Here is a 20,538-nt window from a genome sequence, read left to right on the forward strand (position 1 = left end):
TAAATGAATCTAATCTAATCTAATCTAAAAAAAAAACATGTGCAGATAGAATTAGATTTGGGTGAGTTATTTGTTTCTGTGCAGGGAAAATACTGACTGCTTTATTTTTACACTGCAATATAGATCTTACTTTGAAGTAAAACCCCACCTAAATCTAACTCTCTCTGCACAAGTAACATCTACCCCACCTGCAGTGCACATGGTTTTGTCCATCTAAGAAGGAATTTGCCAGAAGGAGTGAACAGTATAACCCCCATAGTCACATAAAAGTGGATGACTTTTTCTTAAGCATGCATATTGTAGAGGGGTCTACAGTACTGTACTTTATGCTGTCCTGTACCTAGTTTAGATAACCACTAATGGGACATACAGATGGAGCGCCTCTCGCTATTGCTCTGCCAGCGCCAGAATCTGTGCGCTGGCGATCGCCGGCGGAGAGGCGCTCCATCTGACTGAGATGCATGGGGGGACGGGAACCCTGTCCGTCTCCACTTCAGGGAGACGGACAGGGTTAGGGGGCGGCAAGGCGGCGGGGACCCGGGGTGACTGTTGTCTAAGCGGCAGGGACCCGGGGGAGCCCTGTTGTAAGGGGACGTGCGCGCATCTCGGAGGATGGCGGCTGGCGAATCTTCCGCAAAGATGGGCCACGCTCCATCTGTATAACCCCATCAATTAGAACCTCCCTCTTCCTAATCCCAGAATACAAATCGTCACTTTTAAACAACGCCTTTTGCTTCCAAACTCTGCTGTCATAACAGATCATTCTAAACCCTTCCCCCTTGGGATGTGTTTCAAATAGTCAGGGCGGGCACTACACCTACAACACACACTGTTGAACGCTTGGCTACAGTGTGGCCAGGGAATTGTTTAAAGTACATTTTTTTCTGTATTTTATTCTAAGGGTGCATGGCCATGCCTCCCATAATTAGGCCATGCCCCTGACTCCAGAATCTAATCTGGGGGAGGCACCCTTTTTGAGCACCACCTCCACATTTTCACCTGCGGTTATGGAAAGGTGGTATTGGTGGTAATGGTGTGAGCAGCAAGCTGAAGTTTTGCCTAGGGTGCCAAAAAACCTTCACTGGCCCTGCATAGTGTCGGCAGTTACTAAAAGGTCAACATGCACAAGGTTAACAAGGAAAAAAGCTCAAAACAAGGAAAATTGTCGATAATCAAAATTATTGAAGCATGAAAAGTTTGAGATTTGTTTTTTTATTGTGTCAATTTTTATCTTGTAGCACATGGCTCCCCAATTAGTGTACCACATCCCCTTTTTTCAAAGAATTTTAAAACTCATGTCGATCATTGTCATGAGGACCTATTGACCATGTCAACTTAATGCGCCATTAGTGGTTTGATGTGAATCATCCAATGTTACTCCACCTTAGAACCAGGAAATACCTCTTGTGCTGAGGAGGTGACTTGTCCTGCTTTACTAGCTCTTGTTCCAGTATCAATGATATATAAACCTACCTCTCCATCTTAACACACCATTTTACATGTTGACATTACAAACCGTTCAACATTACAGTGTCAACATTCTAAACTCAAGAACAGAATAGCTTTTTCCAGAACCATTAACTTCCACTGTCTCCAGTGTGCCGGCATTTAAACATCAATAACCACACCCTACATCACCCCTTTATTGTGTATTATACCTCACAGATTGATAGGAGTGTGGAGGAAAATGTACAATGTAACCGTAAAAGATTAGTGGTGCATGGATAGTGGTGGAACATGCGATCTTACATTGTCCCCAATTGAGTTGGCCCCATTTAGTTTCCGAATGTAACTTAATCATTTTACTATGTGGATTTAAGCAATGCCTTCTTATATCTCCACTGGTCTACAGGTCTTTCCACTGCTTAAGATGTCAACCCTTTTATTTGAGGAAGGGATATTTGTAGGCTGGAGCACAGCCAGATCCCAAGGTGGGTATAGAGGATTGATCAGTGATAGGGACACCTGCAGGACAGTACAGGACAGATCAATTAAGGAATATGCATTAATTACAGGGGGTAGGGGAGGAAGATGACCTAATTACATCACTTCAAGGATTACATTTTTTTTTAAATTGTATCCTTTAATGTTGATAGAATTCAGATTAGGAATCAGCTTATATCCAAGCCTCTGGCTGATTCCTCAAAATTGTGTATTTAGCACTGTAAATATATATTATTAAGCCATCGAGTGCCCCTGCATTACCATTGGTGACCGCATACTGCCGCAGAGCCTACATACAGTATGGCCGATGACCGCTGCACGTGTACAGCCAGCAGGTGTCCGTATTGCTGATAACAAGGATGAAAATGTAACCATTGACTAAACTGCTTCACGCCAACTCCACAAAATAGCAGGGAATCATTTTGCTCTAATTACTGGACACTTATAATACAAACGGACATCATTATCTCAATCCCTAATTAAAAAATATCATGATATATTTCCGATGAGAGTTTTTACTTTGCATTTATTGTGCATCATGAATAGGCCAAGGGAATGGAAAACCTCATAGAACTCACCAGTTTCTCCAGCTGCATTATCCTCTTCTCCTGCTGATGGATTAACTGGTTCTTCATCTCTAAGACTTGTTTAACGCTGATAAGGTCCTCATCTAAGTGCCGGTATGGAGCCAGAGCAATCTGTAATATAAGACATCCATGTTTATTTACATCGAGGTGGAAGAACTTACACAGATGGTCTTCTAGTACCATGTCCTCGTAGCCTATACAAAGGCAGCCAATGTCTTGTCTCTCTGGCTGTGCCTGTATAATGATACAGAGAGTCATATTCGCGCATAATTTAAATGCAGCTACGTACATCGCTGCGGACAGACTGCTAATGTGACTGTATGCAATCCCCCACTACTCGTACGTACAAGTACCTGTCATCATTACCACTGGCCTTTACACCTCATCCATGCTAGGTGCAGGAGATACTTCTGGCCTTGTAATAATATTGTATGCTTTTATTTAGTTTAATAACTGTCCTAATATAGGAGTGAGGATCACATAGTGGCCTAATATGGCCTCCGGATAATGATTGTGTCTGTATTTGTCTAGTATCATAAAGGATTCTGCACAGGAAGGGTTTGCAGACAGATACCGCTATAATGCAGCCTGGCTCCGAGACCTCTCTGCATAAAAATAGTCTGTCAAGGATGTTAAAACCATTAAAGAGCGTTTTACTACCGGCTGCTGCAGGCACAGGATGAAAGGCTACAAATCGTGTGGCACTACTAAATATAATGCTAATCTATCCCAGTCAATCAAATGGCCCAGGAAGGTTTGCAAGTTTACAGATCTATGGCTGCTAGTCTACCCATTGCCTACAGCCACTTTTTCATTCCATTCCATTTTATGACAAAGTTTATTGTGTTTGAAATCTTGACTTACACTTGAAGACACATTTATTTCCCACCGTCACCGCAGAGGACAAGTGGCCCCATTGCAGTTACTGTCTGGTCATCACCTGTGACAACGAACAATACCATCCAGTGCTATGGACAACTTTAGTTTTTTCATCGACTAAGTCCAGTATATCCCCCATTCTGACCTGTACCAAAGTGGGGGGTACCATTGTTTGAAGGAGCAGAGTCACCCATGGGACTGTATATAAAATTCCACAAATCTGGGGTGCGATGTGGTGTCATTGCATGTGTTTATGTCATCTTCCATTACAACAGCAATTTGCACTCCCTGCACATAACTGAATAACCACAAAACATTTATTTGTGGTTTTACATATATATATATATATATATATATATATATATATATATATATATATATATATATATATATAAATTATTATTATTTTCGCTAATTTCCATTACGAACATTTTAGACATGCTAAAATAAACAAAAACACTAATGGTATTTTCTGAAAAACAAGGTATAATTGTGTGGGGAAGGCATAGAGAAAGTGATACTGATGACGTTGGATTGTGACTGAGCACTGTACTGAAACATGGCCTCAGCACAGGGGTGAGAAAACCCTCAGCAGTGATGTGGCTAAAAACTTATAGAAATAATTCATATCCACTTGGGAAATGTGTAATTAGCTGTGAGACCCTTTGCACAATACAGAAGTCAAATCCTCTTGGTTGTGACCAGTGGCATCACACCTGGGAGGGGGAGTGAGACCTAAATGCTGATTCCTATTACTGACAGGAGCCTGGTGCTTTACTGTAACATTACGAGCAGCACATGGCTCCGGTCACAGTGTAGGAGCGAGGACTGTGGACGGCACACTCACCGAGGACAGCCCTGCATCTCCGGGACATGGAACGTGAAGCCAAGCCCTCCCCCACTACGCCATGCCCCCTTTTTGGCAAAGCGCATAAAATCTAGTATCCAATGGGCCGTATTCGATGCAGCTGGCGAGGGGTTTAATTGGCGGGGATTACTGAAAACAAGCGATCCTCTCCGTTTAACCCCCGCGCCAGCCGCTCACCCTATTCTACATTCCCAGGGAATCCTCGCTGTCAGATGATGGTGAGGATTCCCCCAAACAGCGAGCCTCACTGTTTTAGCGGCCGCACACACCATTTCCACGTTGCTGTAAAAATCCAGCGAGGTGGAAACGGCGTTTGCAGTTGAATCCTGAAGTGCGAGCTGTAACAGCGAGCAAAAAGCATCAAATACACCACAATATATTGAACAAACAGAGAACGACATATTGGTCTGTGTTAGAACGAGCCCTTGCTGTGCTGCCTCACAGAATAAGCGGATATTTTTGATGGGCCTTTGTTGCTTCCAGCTCCCATCTGGAGCTCAGTAACTCCCAGAGAGATGAGCGATGGAGGTGTGAATTATTCATGCTATCACATTAATGTAACAATACTACATAATAAAACGGTCTTTGACAGTTCTGACATCTCTGTTAGTGTAGAGACTTATTCTGCAGAATGGTCCTATCCATCATCTCTGGGAAGCGCCCTGCTGTATAAGACACCAGGGTAACACAATAGAGTTATTCATTTCTGTCATTTCTTTCCCAAGTGGTTTCCCGGGGTCCTGACACAATCAGAAACGCGCTGAAAAGTAGGACGTCCCTTTGTAGTTATATTAGGATTTTGGAGATTTCCCCCGACTGCGTTACACAAAATTTTTAGGACTTTGATGATTTGGGTTCACTCATATAAGAATGTCAGCCTTAAAACTAACATAGGCAGGTTTCCTGCGCAGAAAAGGCAATTCATCTATTACTAACCCAGTTAAGCTTAAATTGAACACGGAGGGGGAAGGGGGCGGGGGGGGTGCCGGGCGTGCGTCGGACCCGGCAGGGGTTGTCGGGTGGCTGCTACCCGGGGGTGGGGAATGCTCTGCTTGCGGACTCACCCCAGCCTGGTGATGGGCGATGCGGCGGCGACAGGAGTGGAGGGGGGGACAGCTGCTCCAACTTCCGCCCTCCAGTGGCCGGCGCCCTAGGCAAATGCCTAAGGCTGCCTAGTGGTGGCGCCAGCCCTGAGTAAAGGGCTGACTGGGTCAGAACCATGGTTGCTCCTGGCACGGATCCCCCACGGTTATACGCGTGCAGTCCTGCTTAACCCTTTGAGTGCCAACACCTTTTTGAGAGATGTTCAAAATCTCCGCTAAAAATGTCAGCGTCGCTCACATTTGTTATATGAATGCAAATAAAACAATGTTGCGTAAAATAAGATTCTATTTCCTATATAAGTTAAACATTACAGGTCATTTTGATGAATAAAAATGTTAGCTTGCCAATTTTTACACCAATTTTGACAAATCGGCACTGAAAGAGTTAATAAGGTTCCTGGATGTTGCGGGGAAATTATTTTAAACGTAAAATCTTGTGAATATGTTTTGCCTTTTCTTTTCATAAAAAATTAACATGATCTAATATTGGGTATCAATATTGCTAACGATCTTTCTTGGGATACCCATCCCAAGGCCAACCAGCGCATGTATTTCCTGAGGAAACTGCGACTGGCTGGTCTGAGTGAGAAGACCCTGATTAATTTTTATTCTTGTGTAATTGAGAGCATCCTCACTTATGGGTTATTGGCCTGGTTCGGTCCCTGCTCGGCTGCGGATCGAAAGTCCCTTCAGAGGGTTGTGTCAACTGCGGGTAGGGCAGTGGGTGTTGTTCTACCGAACCTGCACGACATCTTTCTGAGTCGACTTTCTTTGAAGACAAAATGTATTCTGAGTGACTTTACCCACCCATATAATGACTTTTTCTCCTTACTACCATCTCATAGGCGTTATCGATCAGTTTTATGTAAGACAAAGAGATTTAGAGAGAGCTTTTTTCCAATAGCTGTTTGGATTTTAAATAACTGTAAATCTTAGGGTTGAATAATGTAGGCATGTACGATTTGGCTGTCTGTTATCACTGTCTTTTTTACGCTTTTGCTGTATATATGTGCTGTATGCTCTTTTATTTTCGTTTAATGTTCACTGCATGTGGCCATTTTATGACAAATAAAGATTCTGATTCTGATTCTATTGGTAATGAAGATGAATGGAATTACCTCTAATTGTTCATTAGTGCTCCTCATTAAGGCCTCTTCAAACATCTTTGCCCGCTCCCTCAGTGTATGGTTCTGGAACGTCAAGGTATCAACCTGGTCCTGTCAGGGGCAGGATAAAGGGAGAGGTAACCATTACTGTAATCACTGTATCACCCAACCTTCTGTGCACACAGGTACATACTGTAGCCACCATTGCTGCTATGTGTCTGCCCGGGCATGCTGCATGGCGCACTGGTCTGCTACTAATCTAACCCAGCCAATGCTATTTGTATATAGTTATGGGCATGTGCATTCTCACACCCGCATGCAACCAATTCCAGGCACACTTGTTGCTATGCTATGCAGCGATTTGCTGAGCATGACTACATCCACAACATACTGTAAACCATTGGTTACTAAACTGGATGCAATGGCACCGCAAGGGTGCCACGGGGTGGTGTGTCAGTCACAAATCAAATGATTTATAGTTAGTTATGTAAGCAAAACTAGTGCTCGTGGCTGCCAATAACAACATATGTAGCCAAACAGAAACTGCGCTGCAAAACCCAACATAAAAATGACAGGTAAGCACGATTTATTGGAGATGCCAATGCCAGAATCCTGACAGCCGGCATCCTCCACGTAAGCGTGCCAGGCAGGTTAGGTTTCAGTACTAGGAGGAAGTTAGGGTTGGTGGGGAGGAAGGGAGAGTTAGGAACTCAAAAGGGGAGAGGGTTAGGCTGTGGGGGGAGAGGGTTAGGCATTAGGTACAGAGAATTAGGGGACAGGGGGAGAGAGAGTGTGTCAGGATTTTCATTATTGGGATGCCATTGTTGGTCTGACCAGCGGCATCCCGATTGCAGGTCACGCATATATAGTCCCCCACAATAATAACCCTAATAATCAATAAAAAATTATGTGTGTGTGTGTTGGGGGTGTCTAGCACATCAAGTCTGTCTGACCACCGGGTCCCATTAATGGATGCCCCCGTTACATCAGACAGCCTCCCTGGTCATCCCCTCCTGTGGTCCAGACACTCCTGCGTTGTCTGGTCCACTCCCACAAAATGCTCAGTCACAGCCCCAAAACATTCGGTCGCTGCCGCATTGCCTGTTGTGTCTACACCAGCCCCATCGCTACTTAAACTGCGGCCATGGCTAGTCTGCAGGTCTCAGAGAAGCGATTTTTGGATATCTGCGAGGGCCCCTGAATTAGGCCCTTAGTGCACATAATACAGCTCTAGGAGACTCAGTATTGCATAGTCTAGTTACCTGTAATGACAAGCGTAGCTTCTCAAAACCATCCTCTAACGTGTTCTTCTCCAACACATGACTCTCCTTCGTCTCTAATGGGGAATAGAAGGAATCGAATGTTTAAATGCAAACTGTAAAGCGATGTGGTACAAATACAAAAGCAGTTCTTGTTATTTACAGATATTTCATCCAACATTAAAAGAATACAAGTGTAAAATCCTAGACACCATGATACAGATAAACCTGCATGTAGAATGTCATTTCTAATGATGAATTATTCCTACTATTTTTCTCAATGTAAAAACTCCAGAAGTATTATTTAAAATTCGAGCAAGGATACTATTGTAATATTTGGAGAACGTGTCATGAACTATGGCAGTGTCCACTGAGACAGCATTGTAAATATCCTGCGTGAAGGCTCAGCAATGTGCCTCAATAAAATCGTTTTTAAATGTTGGTAACAGACTCGTGTCTACCTGAAATTCCCCTTTACACCACAAGAGGGAGCTGCTGCATGAAGTTTTGTGAAAATAGTGCACAGTCGGAATTCCGAAGGTCATTTCTCCGACATCTGAATCCCGACTTACACGTGCTATTATGTGTAATGGACATTACGGTGTGTGGCATTTTGTTTAATAGGCATTACGGTGTGTGGCATTATGTTTAATGGGCATTATGGTGTGTGGCATTATGTTTAATGGGCATTATGGTGATGGCATTATGTGCAATGGGCATTACGGCGTGGCATTATGTTTAATGGACATTATGGTGTGTGGCATTATGTTTGATGGGCATTACAGTGTGTGGCATTATGCGTAATGGGCATTGCAGTGTTGGCTTTATATGTAATGGGCAATACGGTGTGTGGCATTATGTGTAATGGGGATTACAGTGTAAATGTTTGCAAAGTGCCTTCGGCATGCGCTGTCCCCGTTTCTGGTGTAGGTGTGCGTGGGTGAATAATTGTTTTATCCTTGCTGCATACTAGAGGGGAGGAGGGAGAGGGTAGGGTGGTGAAACTATGGCGATGGAGGTGGGCCACTTGCTTGTGTTGCCCCCCAGGCTGAAAGTTGCCAGCCAGACCCTGTCCACAGGGCACTAGTCCTCCCGGAATGGCCAGAAGGCTTCTGAATATCAAGTGCCTTTCCTGACCCCCTGGAAAGGTGGGCAAGTCTTCTGCAACCTTCTATTGTGGTGGGACCAGATGATGGCACTATCCACCTACTCCAGCCCCAATCCCTGCTTTACTGAACTGCCTGCCCCTCTACAGGGGAAACCCCCAGTGGGCCCTACTACCGGAGGTCCACCTCATCATCCAGTCCACCCTTTCCCCTTAATCTTTTAGTCACAGAGTTAAGGAAGCCAACAAGAATTGTGTGGCATGATCTCCCCCCAGTAAATCCATGCTGTTTAGGATCTTGTATGTTGTTTTAAGATATTTTGCAACTCTTTCTTTTGACATTTGTACTATCATCTACCTTGCAACGTAACTGGGTCTCTTTTCCCCTCTCCTTCTATAGTGATTACTGAGCACACATAGATGATCTGCTATTGCTTTTTCTCCCTCCTGGGGGGTAGTATTCAATGCTCTTGATTCACCGTTTTTTGGGGGGAACAGGCAAATTTTTTCACCAAAAATGATATTCGACGTATTCAATGATCACTGTTTACTGAAAGCGAACCGCGAATGCCGGCCAATTCACCGTTATATAGTCGCTACTATTATCTGTTGTATTTCTATGGTTTTTTTGGGGATATTTTGCCGAAAGAATATTCAATGCCAAAATGGAGAACTGTGTTCATTGATTCCTTTGTTGAAGTTCTCTGTTCTGCATTCGACATCTTTTTTAGGGGAACTGAAATTTGTAATTTGTATGTTTTTTTTTTCATTTATTTGTTGTCTACAAGTCAGTTTATTTATTATTTGATGGATCTTGCTTATTTTATTTCTTTATGGGAAGAGGGGGCCCTAGACTGCACACCCTGTAATGAGAGGTGCTACCTTGCTGAAATTTTTAGCTATATCATATGCAAGACAGAGGGGGTTTGCAGGTGCACTATGCAATCATTACTGCTAACATGTATTCCTTTTATAATTCATTTATGAGGACGTTAGCATACATTTGGCCAAAGATATGTACCTGCCCACCAACGTTAAGGTCACCTCTTTAGAGCAGGTCCCTAGCACTATGGGGTTCATGCCTGGGGCGCAGGGCACCCCCAAGCCAGTCCAGCAAAACCACCCCAGGGCACCACATAAATAAAATATAGCTGTGAAGTGTAATAGAGTGTAAAGTGTCACAGAATGTAGGGTATGTGTAAGCAACTAATAGTGATAAAGGGTGTGTCAAAAGTGAGAAGAAAAAATCGATTTTGTGAAAAAATATATGAAAAAATATATGAAAAAATACATATAAAAAAGACATACACAGAAAAATGATGATATGTTTGTGAGTCTATGTGTAAAGTAGCGATGCCCTGGAGTGGTCCAGCCAGACAGACCCAAGGGGGCCCAGCACCCAGACAGTCAATTACCCCAAGAAAACTGACAGTTATAAAGTATTAGGACTTACTTGAAATTATGCCTTCATCACAGTTGTGCAGTCATTGCTAGTGCCTTCTTAAAAACATTTGAGGGTGGTGGGGGGGGCTGCTAATCTAGGCAGAAGCAATCTCAGGCTTCAGGTGTGTATGGATACACAATATAGACTATATGGGAAGAGGGGGGCCCTAGACTGCACACCCTGTAATGAGAATCCAAAGCAGGCTAAGCTGCCGTGCGCTCGCCAGGGCAATGAGTACTTCCCAGAATGTTACCTATGGGCAAACAATTACATTCCATCTATTATCTTCCAGGCTCAAACAGGCTCACAAGCTCGAGAGCCTGCTTTTAAATTGAGCCTTTACTTTGTATTTGGACATTAAATCTGCACACCAAGGATACAATTCCATCTAATTCCGGCCTGCTAATAAGGAGGATTTCCAGTTACCGTTTAATCCTACTCGGCGAGGGAAGGTTTCCACCATTTCCATCTTATGGACCCCTTGCATAATACCACCATCGAGTTTGTTTGAATATGGACAAAACATCTGCCTGGACTCCACCACCCCTCAGCTGGGTATTAGACAGCTGAGGGGTGGTGGATACTCGTGTGGAGGTGCAGTATACTCGTGTGGAGGTGCAGTCTATCAGCACTTAACTGTTTATACATTTAAGGCTCATTTTATCTAACATGGATGCTAGCAAAATGTAATTTTATTGTTTATCAATACATTTTTGTTATACCTATTCGTGGTATTGTTTTATACATCAGTATAACATCAGCGCTGTTCTACTTTCTTTTCCTTGTATTACATATATAATTGGGGCGCTAAACCCCCTCATTTGAACAAGCTGCTAATTGATTGCGCCAAGGTCTATTCTTTTCTTTTTTCAATAAATATAATTATATATATTTTTAAACAATAATACTTGTTTTCAATCATAAAACGTCTCCTTTATAAAGCCCGATGCTGTGGTTTGCCAAAGGCTTTTGCTCAGTGTTCCATGAGAAAAGGTTGAAAATCCCTGATTTAATTATTCAACATAAGAAACCGTAGAAATGAAGTCAAAATAATGCAACTAGGAAATCCTATGCTGTTGCCTCTAAGCCTATCAATATCTAGACATCAATATCTGGATCAATGCATCCTAATGTAATGCTTCTTAGCATCCGGGAGCAGGATCTACAGTACCAGTGAAAGGACAGGAGTAATGAGGACACTGCGATACACGATGTATCAGCAACCTCTATCCGGGGGAAAATGGCCAAGGAGCAAACAGAAAGTGGTGAGATTGCTGTGCTTTTTTTAATCATGTTGGATAAGATAAATGTTCTTCATGTAATTTACTGATCAAAAACAAAATATTCTGAGAATATGGAAAAATATTAGCCAGTTAAGTAGTTAATTAACAATCCAAATACCTTGAAAGAGATGAGAACAATACAGAGAGTTTCTCAGTAATTATGGATGGAATGGTGTGGGGTACAGTTCACAGACCTGGCGTATTAATCAATGCTACTTGTCTTTAGCAATGATGTTCCTGATAGACATGACAAAATATGAAACAAATGATCCTACAGTGAGGATATAACCCATCAATGAGTGGGTCACTGCATCGCCATATGTTACAATCCCAGTGTTACCGGGGATAAGCATCGCTCTACAATCCGTGGAATATGACAAGAGTAATGACACTGAATTCTAGCCAGCCGTTGCTGGTAACTCTTTTATTAACAGCGCCAGCAAACAGGGTGATGTGACCCGGTTCTCCAGCATTATGCCGCTTACAGAATGAACATCCAAAGCACTCTGGGCCTTATTCTAGTTCACTCTTTCTGAAAAAATCCTTCTTAGATGGACAAAACCATGTGCACTGCAGGGGGGCAGATGTAACATGTGCAGAGCGAATTAGATTTGGGTGAGTTATTTTGTTTCTGTGCAGGGTAAATACTGACTGCTTTATTTTTACACTGCAATATAGATCTCACTTTGAAGTAAAACCCCACCCAAATCTAATTCTATCTGCACATGTAACATCTGCCCCCCTGCAGTGCACATGGTTTTGTCCATCTAAGAAGGAATTTGTCAGAAAGAGTGAACTAGAATAAGGCCCTCTGTGTGTAGCCTTAGTGTTAAAATAAATGTGCTGTGTTTAGCAGAATTGTACACACAGACCTACACAATGACAAGAAAACATTCTAAATTGAAAATTTAAGCTTCTATTCGGTAGGACAAGGATGGGGAACCTTCGTCCCTCCAGCTGTTGTTGAACGACGCATCCCAGCATGCCCTGCCACAGTTTAAAACATAGCCAAATAGCAAACCTGTAGCAGGGCATGCTGGGATGCATAGTTCAACAACAGCTGGATGGCCAAAGGTTCCCCATCCCCGCTGTAGGATGACAATAATCAGCTAGAAGTGAGGTGTTAAGGACTGAATACAATTTTGAAAAAGTAAATAAATGTATTACTGCGAAAGCTTTTCTCGTGGTCGTCGTGGATTGCCGTGATGGCGGATGAATGGCACTTCCTTATCTCCTTCAGAGTGGCCTCATGAGTGGCAGCCATATCTTCAATCTGCGTATGAAACAGAGATCCCAAAATGCTCTTAGATAGTACAAATAAAGCAGTAATTCAGTACAGGTTTCCACGCCTATTTTAATAGGGTCAAAATATCTGGAAGCTAGAGAAATAAAATATGCTTAGAGCCCCAATAATAAATACAATAGTTCATATTTTAAGTATACTGTACATACAAACAATGTTGGCATCTGGATTTGTGCAGAAACACTGAGGGCCTGACTGCCAGGCGGACGCAGCGACAGAAACAATGGAGCGATGTGTTCTGAGTTGCATGATTTGTACGTACAGCACTGCAGAACAAAAGCGGACGAACGGTAGCAAAATGTGGAGGTCGTTCCTGGTCGGTGACCAGGAGATGAGGGCGGAGGTGAAGCTAAAAAGAGCATATGCAGATGTGCTGATGAGCGTTCTGAGCGATGCTAGGCGGCTCAGAACGCTCAGCAAGATCGCTCAGCACACAGCACTGCACAGGGCTAGTGTTCTGCAGTGAGAAGAATTTCAATTCTAATCAATTCTAATCCTATTAGTAACGAACATATATCAACACTACCAACCACCATCCACTCAATAACCAGCTCTTATATCATCACAAGTTTTTGTATAGACATGAAAGATGGCTCTTGTTGGTTTAATTTGAACGAGGCACGGCACAGTATCAGCAAATCCTTGTCTTGGGATTGTGCTGAGAGCTAAATACTGGAGTCTCCACGGGCTTTATATATATGTGTGTGCCTGCCAACAGCAGGCGGGGCACTGAGCTTGGTCCTCGGACAGAGGAGTGAATCATGCCATGGAGGACAGTACAGCATTCAGAGGAAAGGAGATTATAGCCCCTTTATTACAGGGTTGTCCAGTAGGATCTCTGTTCAGTAAGCCAATTAGTTTCTGTTAATTGCCTGGTTTTTGAATTTGTAAATACATTAATACAGTAGAACCTGGATTAACCGAGGTTGTATTATCTGTGGAGCAGATTAACTGGGCAGCTATTATACAGCAGGGAAAGCTAGGCATTGCTTATGTTCCGTTCCCAGCATGCACCGGTATATGTATTTGACTTTCCTTCGGTAAACAGATGCAGTTTATGTCAGTAATACAAGTAAGATTAACTCAAATTAAGATCAATGACATTATACAGTAGCACGTTCATATTCAGATTACGCAGGGCCGGCGCCACCACTAGGCAGCTCTAGGCATTTGCCTAGGGCGCCGGCTCCTGGAGGACGGCCCTCACCCCCAGCGAACTGTGTAAAAAAATTACTGCCCCGGCGTCCCTGCAGTGCTGGGGCAGTCAGGGGTGTCCGTGCCGTAGGGGTACCTGCGGCGCCGTCATGTGTATAAAGCTGGCTGCGGCCGGCGGGGTCCCTGTAGTGAATAGCAAATAACTAGCTACGGCACGGACACCCCTGACCGCCCCAGCACTGCAGGGACGCCGGGGCAGCAATTTTTTTACACAGGTATCACCCCCCCTCCCTCTCCCGGCACCGGGGCGCCCCCACCCTGACTCGCCTGGGGCGCTCAGGTGCCTTGCACCGGCCCTGAGATTACGGTGACTTTGATTATTCAGGCAGCCTTGCCACTCATTTACCAGGGAGCGACTGCATTATTCAATACATAAAATAAGGTATATCTGTGTATTTCCAGCTGTTTGCCCAGAGCTGGCCCTAACCATTTTGCGCTAGACAAGATTTTGGCTGGTGCCCTACAGGGCTGCCGCTAGTTCTGCTGTCACCCAGCACCCCTCCCCATTATGTCACAGATTAGAGTCCATTATTCACATTACACCAAACCATATTGCTACTTATTCACATGACCCCATCCCATATTGTTCCTTATTTGTATTACACTGCACCGTACTGCTCCTTAATCACATTATACCACACCATGCTTCTCCTTGTTCACATTACACCACACCATATTGTTCCTTATTCACATTACATCACATCGTATCGTTCCTTATTTTCATGACACCACACTACACTGCTCCTTATTAACATTACACCGCACCATACTGCCGCTAGCCCGTTCCGCTTTCTCTGCTGCCCGCTGTCAGCTGAACCAGCCCTAGGTTTAAGATGGATGCCCTAGGCATGTGCCTGCTTCTCCTATGCCTAGGGCGGGCTCTGTGTTTACCTAAGTGATTGCAAACTTAGATATATAACTCAATTACCACATAAAGCATCCTTTGGCAGCCTTCCTGTTTTGCATCTGGATTAGTTGCCCATAGCAACATCTCATCTGAATTAGTAGTAAATATACCGCCAAAATGTATTCTCACTCATGCCATATAGACACTGGAAGGTAAATTCACATTTTCTAGGATGCAAAAGAGAAATTATAGACAGAAACTGATTGGTTGCTATGGGCAACGTATACCGCTTTTCACATTTAGAAGCTTTACTAAGTTTACCCCTAGGTGTATGAGCACATCTGTATGCATTGTTCACATTTTATTTTCTTACTTCAATGATCAAATCTCTATTTTAAATCATTAACCAGATTTACCAATCTGTGAACACATTGGAAAATTGCTTTCCACCGACAACTCCTGTCTAGTCCCCACTGCCCTGGCACATGCCCATGCCATGGGGCAAGTCTCCCTCAATGGCTTTCCTCAGCAACCTGGCAACCAACACCTGGGTCATTCATTACTGCCGCAAATCCTACAATTGGAGTTCAGCTCCGAACAGGTAGTGTTCTGTGCATGCACAGAACCTCATTTTATAATGTAGGGGTGAGCAAGGCAGTTATGATGGGTCCCCTGCCTCCCACCAGTTACTGTATATGCAGGGTTAGTGGTAGGGTGGAGAGATCCCGGGATTTGCCACCAAAATTGCCGGGATTTCCAATCAGACACGGCCCTGCTTCTCCCATTCCTGACTGTGCAGCTTGTGCAGTATGACCTGGTCAAAGGTCATGCTGTGTAGGTCCCATTGCCAGCATTGCCTGCCTCCCTCCTGGCCGCACCGCTCCCGCCTTGCTCTCGGCCGCACCACCTGGCTCCCAGCCACACCGTCCACCCACCCAGCTAATGGCCGCACCACCCGCCCGTGTAAGTAAATATGCAGGGCGGCTGGGCATTTTCTTTATTAGGGAAGCCAATCGTGGGATTATGGGAATCCCAGGATTGAGCATTTTTCAGTCCCGAATTGCGGAGTTGAATAAGGTTACCGTGATTGGCTTCCCTAGTTGGTGGGCCACTGAGCAGACAGTAGAACACTACATACACGCTGGCATTGGCAGCTGTCTCCATCTCTTACTGCTGCTGTGACATTGCGGTCTCACTCTGAGAAAAGAAAGGAGAATAATTGTGCTGTGACAAAATGGGTCAGCAGCATTTATTTCAGCTGGGTTTCGGTGTCTATGTGAATACTGGATGTGAATATAATGGCACTAGCTCTGCTTACAAATTGTCATTTGTAGTAGGCCGAGAGATTAAAGTGCCAGGGGGCAGCCAAAATAGCTGAAGCTTATGGGCGAGAGTCTGACCATGGTTTAATACAGCCCTGCCCAGAGAAACCCCTTCCACCCGCAGACAATGTGGACCTGCAACAGGGAAGAATGCACTGATCCCAGTCACTGAGGGGTAGGTACATGAAGTGAGTGAGCCAGAGGAGAAGTGGCCCATTCCAACCAATCAGCACTGAAGTAACATCTATAATTTGAATAATATATAATTATACAGAGCAGCTGACTGGTTGCCACGGGCCTCTTCTCCTCTGGCTCACTGCTTCATACATCTACCCTTCAGCCTGATGTCCCTGCAGGAGAAGATCAGTGACTGCATTCGTATAGTTGCCATTATTGGAATGGATCTGATCTGTCTACTGTCAATCAAGATTGTATAATGAGACACGATCTCAGCATAGGGCCGTCAGCTGTTATACATAGCTATAACAATGTTTACATTTACTACTGTCTAATAATAGTAATTGCCTGGCCCTCCTGCTGCTAATCTTCCCATACTAATGACTGTACAAGGTGGGGAGATATTATACCTCATATGTGTGATGTGTGTTGATAAACTCCAAAACTTTCTGGAATCACGGCGCCCAACCTCAGTACTCATGGCACACTAACAGTGCAGGTTTTAGTGATATCTAGGCTTCAGCCAGATGGGTTAATTAAAATACCCGAGGCACTAATGAAATCACCTCTGCTCAAGCCTGGATATCACTTAAACCTGGACTGTAAAGTCCCATGCAGAGGTAGCGATCCTGGTTAGTGATATTTGCTAAGCGATGCAGGGCAGGCGATTTTCCCAGTGGCTACATCACCCATACACATGTAGTGATGTGTGTATGGGTGATCTGTGCTAAATCAGTCTTCTTCATGCACATGCAGGCGATTTATCTAGATCTTGACTGAATGGGCTAAAGATCTGAGCTGGCGATGGTGACGCGCGGGACCCCACTTTGCCAGCCTTATGGGGCATACACGCGTGGCGATGTGTGCTTATTTTCCAAGCAGCCTAGACAGATCACCTAGAAAATAAGGAAAAATCGATCCGTGTGTATACCCTCTTAGTGTGCCTTGAGGACCAAGGTTGGGAATGCTTGCTCTAGAGCAGTGGTTCCCAACTCTGGTCCTCAAGTACCCCCAACAGTGCACGTTTTCCAGGTCACCCGGCATGTTCACTCATTATTCAGGCACATTTGAAAAGATCCACAGGTGGAGCCAGTGGCGTAAGTTCGTCCCAGTTGCCTGGAGGCAAGATATATATTGGTGCCCCCCAAGTAGCTCAATTAGTAAGGTGTTTGTCTCAAAGACAGGTTATGGGTTCTAATACAGGGTGTGACACATGCAAAAATGATGTTAGGAGGGGGAGTCAGCCACAGAAGCTATAACAATGGCTTTCAATTAACTGATTCAAACTGGCAGGGGAGGAGAGGTGCCCCCTTGGGAGCAGGAGCCCGGCGGCAGGTGACTCCATTGCCTCCCAGAGTTACACCTCTGGGTGGAGCTAATTATAGCATGTGATTCTGTGTGGAGACCTGCAAAACATGCACTGTTGGGGGTACTTGAGGACCACTGTTGGGAACCACTGCTCTAGAGTATCACCCCCTAGGATAAAAGATTTTATTGATAAATTTGTAAAACATTAATCAATTAAGTTGTGCCTCCTATCTGTTATCCTTAGGGGCAGTTATGTGGGGGAGTACAGTTGTGCTTCGGATTGTCCACATGATAGATGATTGGCAGCCACTAGCAGGGCTGCCGACAGTGCCGCCAGGCCCCAGTGAAAAAGGGGCATGGTCAGCGGGAGGTGTGTGGCCAATGGAAAAAGGTGTGTGGCCTGTAGAAAAAAAAATTAACGGTGGCTGCGGGCCGTGTGCTATGCGGAGGACCAGGGAGAGAGGACAGGCTGCTGCTGCCTCTCTCCCCCGCTCAGCGCATGGCACTGAGCAGCGTGTGCTGAGCTGGGGAGAGAGGCAGCAGCTGCCTGTCCTCTCTACTCCACATTGCCTGGCTCCCTGAACGGGCCCGGGTAAAAAGTACCCTGCCACCCTCTCAACGGCACTGGCCACTAGAGCTGGATTTCCTTATCACTGTGAGCATAAATAATTTGATTTGGTCCTGCAAGAGCCTTGTGGCACACCAGGGTGCCTAGGCATATGGAGAAATTTACTAAGATCGGAGTTCTGTTTCAGATGTATGGGCAACCAATAGGAATCAACTTCCTATTTAGCACCAGAAAATAATGGATAGTCTCTGATTGGTTGCCCATAGCAACATCCCATCTGAAACAGAACTCGCATCTTAGTAAATTTACCCTACAGTTTGGGAACCACTGGTCTAAACGTGCCCCCACAGGGTGTGATGCGCACCATGCATTTTGGTCTAGATTGCATCGCATCTAGTTCATAACGCATGTGATATGCTAAAGCGGCGGCATTTAGAACTCGATGTGATGTGATCTAGTTCTAAAATGAATGCAAGCACATAATATTTAAACTTTGCAATGTGATGTGTGTGGGAGCTTTGCCTGAAACCACATTAGAAATAGAATAAAGAAGCATCAATAGGTTTAACAGCACGTTTAACATTTTAACCAACAACATTGTCTCCCCCATCCCGCTGCATCAGAGTAAGGGCATAGTAGCAAAGGCAGGGGAAACCTTTAAGGGTAACATAGCACAGATATCACTTGGCCTGGTGAAAGGAGTACTATCATCTATCAAGGTTCCTGCAACTGTGACCAGCAAACATTTTCATTGGGCTGTGTACACGCTGTGTGATTCAGTCACATCTAATCATATGGCCTTGTTAAATCAAACATGAACAGTATAATATGCTTGGCCGTGCTATGAGGAAATGCCATATGTTTATCTGGCCGGCGAGAGTAACACAATGGGCAACGAGCCCTGGGGATAAATAACCACGGGCAAATACGTCTAATATGAATCGGTCAGTGGAAATAAATGATAATTGATGGTAAAGTCCAAATAATTTACTAGATGTCTGCCCAGATCATCCCTCCAAATCGCAGCCATTTAGAAGAAATTACGTATTTATATACTGAATGTAAGTTAGGGGATAATAAAGGTAAAAATTTAATTTGCATTTAATTGCATTTAAAAGTGCTCATTTACTTTATACTGTGCAGCTTCTGCTCTTCCTGTTTCTGGAGAACACTGGAAGTGTCTCAGGGGGGTAGATGTATGAAGCAGTGATAAGGGAGACGTCAGCCAGAGGAGAAATGGCCCATGGCAACCAATCAGATATTCTATAATTTTATATTATGCAAATTATAGATGTTACTTCAGTGCTGATTGGTTGCGATGCGACACTACTCCTCTGTCTCACTTCTCCCTCATCACTGCTTCATACATCTGCCCCTCAGTCTGCTTGAGACTGTTTTCGGACCTGATTGTCCTCCCTGTAAGCACCGGTAATGTTGGTACAATAGTGCCAGGAACTATCCTAACCCTTTTTTAGTTGCTTATATATTATTTATTGGAAAGTACAATTCAGTCATAAGGAACCTTTATCCATGTGGCAGAATGAGGTGAATAGTGCAGGAGTTTGGGGAATTCTACACAGTTTATTACATTTCAGTTTTTTCTTCATGCTTTAGGAGACCCTTTCTAGCTTATAAATACTGTCAATGCTTCCTGTAAAATGTAGCACATGCGCAGGGACATTTTGTCACAAAGTGACATGCTTGCAGAGGGGAACCGGTTTTCCCATACTCAGCAGGCAATATAGGCAGCTTCAGGTGCTACCAAATACTTGCCTACCTGACCCTCTCCTTCAGGGAGAAAATGTTCTGTTCCTGGATTTCCCTGGTAATGTATGATTGCCATCACCTGTGGTGAAACACCTTTCTTATCAATGACCTAGCTCCCCACAGGTGCTGGCAATCATGCATTACAAGGGAAGGCCAGGAACAGAGCATTGTGTCCCTCATGGAGAGGGTCAGGTAGGCAAGTATGTGCTTGCCGCCATACCCACTAATGACCCTGTGAAATGTATGAGACGTTTCTGGATTGTTGAAGAAGGTTTATTTGTCCTTGCATCAAACACTAAAAAAATGGGCATACTCTATTGCAGTGGTTCTTCTCAACCTCGGTCCTCAGGACCCCACACAGTGCTGCATGCTTTGCAGGTCTCCTCACAGAATCACAAGTGAAATAATTAGCTCCACCTGTGGATCTTCTAACATATACAGTGAGTAATGAGT

General features: G+C 44.3%; 1 protein-coding gene across 3 annotated transcripts in view; it reads right to left on the reverse strand.

The window, feature by feature from the left end:
* The window catches only part of MTUS2 (microtubule associated scaffold protein 2), a 443,851-nt gene that overhangs the window by 12,380 nt on the left and 410,933 nt on the right, over window positions 1-20,538 (reverse strand). For all 3 annotated transcript variants that reach the window (XM_083169852.1, XM_083169851.1, XM_083169853.1), the window contains exons 10-13: window positions 12,746-12,851; window positions 7,750-7,823; window positions 6,500-6,598; window positions 2,523-2,642 (exon numbers count right to left, since the gene is read on the reverse strand). In XM_083169852.1, the coding sequence (XP_083025978.1) occupies window positions 2,523-2,642; window positions 6,500-6,598; window positions 7,750-7,823; window positions 12,746-12,851 (399 nt within the window). The remainder of the gene's footprint in view (window positions 1-2,522; window positions 2,643-6,499; window positions 6,599-7,749; window positions 7,824-12,745; window positions 12,852-20,538) is intronic.

This window comes from Crinia signifera, chromosome 2, assembly GCF_055691185.1.
Source record: "Crinia signifera chromosome 2, ASM5569118v1, whole genome shotgun sequence".
NCBI lineage: Eukaryota > Metazoa > Chordata > Amphibia > Anura > Myobatrachidae > Crinia > Crinia signifera.